This window comes from Acyrthosiphon pisum, chromosome X (assembly GCF_005508785.2).
Source record: "Acyrthosiphon pisum isolate AL4f chromosome X, pea_aphid_22Mar2018_4r6ur, whole genome shotgun sequence".
NCBI classification, from domain to species: domain Eukaryota; kingdom Metazoa; phylum Arthropoda; class Insecta; order Hemiptera; family Aphididae; genus Acyrthosiphon; species Acyrthosiphon pisum.
The window spans coordinates 65275385-65281236 of NC_042493.1; the positions used below are offsets into that span (position 1 = coordinate 65275385).

The 5852-nt window shown below is 27.0% G+C and overlaps 1 protein-coding gene across 2 annotated transcripts in view; it reads left to right on the forward strand.

Annotated features, from left to right (window-relative positions):
- LOC100573274 (venom dipeptidyl peptidase 4) overlaps positions 1-5852 on the forward strand; it is a 27586-nt gene that overhangs the window by 10035 nt on the left and 11699 nt on the right. For both annotated transcript variants that reach the window (XM_016806359.2, XM_016806360.2), the window contains 5 exons: positions 2519-2724; positions 3834-4003; positions 4090-4190; positions 4515-4647; positions 4719-4936. In XM_016806359.2, the coding sequence (XP_016661848.1) occupies positions 2519-2724; positions 3834-4003; positions 4090-4190; positions 4515-4647; positions 4719-4936 (828 nt within the window). The remainder of the gene's footprint in view (positions 1-2518; positions 2725-3833; positions 4004-4089; positions 4191-4514; positions 4648-4718; positions 4937-5852) is intronic.

Here is a 5852-nt window from a genome sequence, read left to right on the forward strand (position 1 = left end):
CCTATGGTAAGAACGTATAACACCCTGGTATACCAAAAGCTTACCGTGTATACCAACCAATTAACAGTAAAGTATTTTTATGCACGTACACGTACACGTATCTAGTGGAAACCCACCTTAACCACGTAGATATAAAAGGGCAAATTGAACAACATAATACTTTAGCACCTATAGCGTAGCTTCAGGGCCTTGCACCCGAATTAACCAAAACCCCTAAAAATTCTTAAAAAATCAAACATCCAAAACCTATATAACCCGAATAATCCCGTTTTCAAAAAACTCAAATTAACCAAAACCCAAATAAAACATTCTGGTTAATCCGAAACCAGAATAATTTTGTATTTTATAATCTTTATGTAATATATTATTTTGTATGTATTGCATGTGGTGAGTTCGATTCTGTAGTTAGCTGTTTAATAATAATATTAAATTAACAGGAAAAATTGTAAAATCAACCATAGGTAAATTCAATACTTATCTATTTTCTTGAAAATATAATCCGATAAAATCATTAATTGATTGTGATCAAACTAAATCACCCAATTGTGGCTAATATAAAATTATTTCTTATTCCTAATGTATATATATAATTTATTATTTTATTAGTATCTATATAAAATAAATCCAAAAATAGCCAATAGCAATATAACATTTAGACATGGTCAGAATAAAACTGAATAACGTATATTGATAGTCTTGACCAAAATACCAAATACTAATAACTAATAAGTAATAATACGATTAATACCTAGAATTAATAGTTAATTCATGTATAGTATAATTTGCCGAACAACTTCCCAAACAGTATAACTGCTGAACGAAGATAGTCTATCAGCCTATATTACTAGGTATATGTTATGATATTATTGCTATTAAAGTAATTTATTTTACTATTAAACATTAATAACTTGAATTAATTATTTCCAAAAAAATTGCCTTTGAAAATGTTATATTATTATTAAGTTTCAAGTACCCATGGGGGCCACGAATAATATTTTTAAATTACAACAAAATAACTAAAATTGTTATTCATTATTCTTCTATCTAATTTCATCCATATTTAATCTTGGACAATCTATATTAAAAAAAAGAAAAAGAAGTATTATTAGATTTTTAGGTTACAGTATGAAATTAGAAATACCTATGAGAAATCTTGATTTGAATTTTCAATCCATAGGTATATAAATTTAACATTTTATATAAATGTTGAACTATAATGTAATTTGCAAATTTTTAAAATGTTGATGAATTGTGTCAACATTTAAACCATAAATTATTATAAAAGAAATCGTGATATGTATATTTAATATTTTCTAGTATAACATTTTATGAGGAATCGGGTATAGTTGTATTACATTTTAAAGCTTTCTTACACAGCATAAAATAACTATATCTTTGTAGAAAAATGCTAAAAAAATTGAAAAAGGTATAAACATTTATGACGAATCTTGTATTTAATTTTTTAACCTTAGATATAAAAAGACATGTTTTTAAGATTTTTCAACACAAAATAATTTACAAATTTTCATGATTTTCAAATTCTAATTTCAGACACTCATAAATATTATCGTGGATTTACGCTCAACTTTTTTTAAATTTCCCCTTATGAGTAAACTTGTTTACATTTTAAATCGTTGTCTCAACAATAACCTAAAAAAATATAATAAAAATCAAAATTTTCCTATGCCTATCCATAGCTCATCGAGAATCAAAATATTTAAAAAATTTTATGATGTATAAAAAATGATATTATAAACATTCGGTTATTATTTATGGAAGTTACGGCAAAAATCAAAATCGATTTTGTCAAATAATCAATTTCTTAGTTTATTTTTATTATACACGTTGCTTATGAAAACTTTTGGGAATTTTGACCTCTTGTATGCACTAACTAGATTCATTTTTCCACCTGAAAAGTTTTTAAAGTTATAAATCGAAGGATTATTTCTCCTACTTATCGTGTACACTGTACATCATACTATCATAGACACAAATTAAAATTAAAACTTAAAAAAGAACATATGTATATCATTCTAAAATTAAAACATTCATCGCTCCACTCAGAATTTAAAATGGACATCGCACGCCGTAGCACATAGATATAGGCTACGAATAATGTAATGAGTGGAGTACGGTTTCGAATAATAGTATAATTAATATTAGTAATTTGTATTATATTTTAATAACCAAATTATTTTGATATTTGCCTATATGAAAGGAATAAAACAATTTGTTTGATCTGTAATAAAATTGCTAACAATTAGCTGGCAACGCAAAATACCGAATAAATTAAATCGTATTAGTGAAGGATGGATGCACTACAAAGCATATAGGCATGCGCAGACTCAAGTTTCAGGGGTAGTAAGAGATTAATCCGGCCCATTCTCCAGATTCACCATTAAACCGCCCTTAGCTTTACTTTATTTTTACAATAGGGTATCAAAATTAAAATTGTATTAATAGACCTACTATACTTAATATATAGATATTGCCTAATAATTTTATTTTATTTTATCAGGAAACAAGTAACACTCAGAGACACAAAACATAATCCAAGAGAAATAATGATCGCCAAATGGTCTCCTACTGATTCAAGTCTCGCCATTGTTGACAACTACAATATATATTTTATTCCCACAGTCGCAAAACCAAACCATGTTAAACAAATAACTTTCCATGGGTCTGAAGATTTGTATAACGGTATCCCTGATTGGGTGTACACAGGAAAGTATATTTATTTATAACTAGTTATATCTAAATTCAATATTTCTCACCTGCAAAAATGATCTACATTCGTGAAACAACAACATTGTCTTTGTATTTTTCTTAAACAAATACGAACATTTCTAATTTCTATAGGTACCTATCTCATACTTGATACGTGTGATTTTCACAATATAAATAATGTACCTTTAACTACCGTTTGACCTAAAATATATGATGGGCTATAATTTATATAGTTGGATCCTATCTGATCTCAATGATAAACTCATATAATAAAGTGCGTGTAACACATTAGTCAACTCGTGTAAGAGAAACAAAATCGATATAGTCACTTCACCCCAGCAGCTATCGCCGGTGGTCGAAATGGCTCAAGATAAGTGGAGGGATGCCTTACAATTTAGATTTTCTGATGTCATCATAACATTCTTTTATTCTTCATCTAACAAAAAAGTTGAAGGATGCTATCCCACCGTATCCCCCCCCCTTCGAGCACTGGCTATCGCCGATAAGACGTTTTAATCAATAATATTTTAGCATACCTATTATTAATAATTATAATACTAAATAATATAGAAATATTGAAATTAAAATATATATACAGTAGAACTTCGATTAACCATCACTGTCGGGACCGGGGCTTTGACGGTTAATCGAATAGACGGTTAACGGAAATTTTGCAAAAAAAAACGTGTAAATACATATACATACACACATTTATTATAGGTATATTTATATTTATATTATATATTTATCATATTTTACGTGTGTACTTTAAAAAAAAAAATACTTACATTGTAACAAATTATAAACATACATACCACACATATTATAAAAAAAAATCTGTCATTTTAGTTTGTTTTTTTGATTATTTTGAAGATAATAATTTTTTTTTTCGGCGGTGACCGATGACAGATAACAGAGAGTGACGGTTAATCGAGTGACGGTTAATCACTTTGACGGTTAATCAAATTGGAAGTTCTACTGTATATATAAATATAAAGTACATATATTTTATTTACAACAACATTTTTTAAAATTATTTTAACAATAGGTACTATATCACGCCTTTATAATGTAAAAGTATAGTGATTATTTTTTAAACGTTTTAGAAGAAATCTTTGGATCAAATTCTGCAATGTGGTTTTCTAATCAGGGAAAATATTTAGCCTACGCGACATTTAATGAAAAATTGGTACCAACGGTTTATTTACCAACATATGGCATACCAGATACTATGTACGACCAATATAGCAGAATGTTTAGTTATCGTTATCCAAAAGTATAATATCAAAATAGTACACTGTATACGTCCAAAATCAATGTAATTACTAATTAATTTAAATAATCAATTATTCAACATTATAGGCTGATGATCCAAATCCAATTGTTGAATTGTTCGTCCAAATTCTAAATATAACAAACGACGAACCCATACCTATATCAATAAAACCAGTAAAACAATACACGTAAGTACAGGCAACACATGGATATTCAATAGTATTGTGTATTTTTTATTATTATAAATTTAAAATTATTGTATTTATAAGTTATAATGTACTTAAATTATAATAGAATACAATATAGATATTAAAACTTTTTTTTTATTTATTTGAAGTAATCTACAATCTATACATTTCTTAGTATATAAGTAGGTTTGATAGGTGACAAGTAAGAGTGATGTGAATAATAAGATTAGGGAAGATACCCAGTGGTAACACCCTGTAAATATTAAAAACTTAGAAACTAATTTTAAGCAATTAAAAAGAATTAAATTAATGTTTTTTTTTTAGTAATGAGACAATATTATATTCAGTTGGGTGGTCAGACGATGAACATTTGTTTGCAATGTGGATGAACAGAATTCAAAATGAATCTCATCTCGTACATTACCATATTTCTAATAATAAGGCTGAAGTTATGGAAGTGAGCGAAAATAATGCATCGTTTTAAAATGTAATGCGTATAACATATAATTACAAAATTGTATTTGACAGATGATGGAATTTCGACAAAAAAACGGTTGGCTCAATTTTCAACAGTCACTCGTGATTAATCCCCAATACCAGATTGCGTTAATATACCCAACAGAGCAAGACGACGGTGATATGTACAGACATGTTTGCGTGATCTCAAGTGGCAAAATAATGCCAATAACCACTGGTAAATTTGAAGTCGACAAACTCATAAAATGGGACTTTGAATTAAATTATATGTAAGCCCTAATTATAAATACATAGGTACTATATAATAATAATATTTTTTTTATTGATGGAAATTATAAAAAAATAAAAATAGTTGGACAATATGTATACGTAGCAGTTAAGTTAAAAGTAGGTGTATATAAGCACACAAATATATAACTATACAGTATACAGAGAATATAGAGTAAAAAAAGGCGGGTAAGTCGTGGATGTCGCTCTGCTGTACAGTAGGTTACAAGTGGGTTACTGTAATGGATGGAATTAAATTTGAATCCAATGATATTATATCATTGTATACGAAAAACGATTCTGAACGGAGATGATTTGTCAGTCTAGGATATATTATTTTTAAAGAAAAACTTATGGAGAACCTTGTACCAAATTTTAAAAACTTAGTTATAAAAGAAAAAATTTTTACGATTTTTCAACCACTAAATTACTTGCAAATTTTCGCAATTTTGACATATTTCGTATAAATTTGAACTTTAAATGCTTATAAATAAAAATTGTGACAATGTATTCCTTTTATTTTGCAACTGCTATTGTAAAAATATGTTAGGAGCCTTGTATTAAATTTCCAAATCTTAGAATTAAAAAGAAAAACTTTTATGAATTTCTGTCTAAGATAATTTGAACATTGCCGTAATTTTTACGTATTTAGTCAAAATTTGAACTTTAAATGCTTATAAAAAAAAAATCGTGACTATATATTTCTTTTATTTTTCAATTGCTATTGTAAAAATATATTATGAGCCTTGTATTAAATTTTGAAATCTTAGATATAAAAGGAAAATTTTTTATGAATTTCTAGCATAAAATAATTTACGAATTTTCGTGATTTTTACATAATATGTTGTCAAAATTTGAACTTTAAATGCTTATAAATAAAAATTGTGACAATGTATTCCTTTTATTTTGCAACTGCTA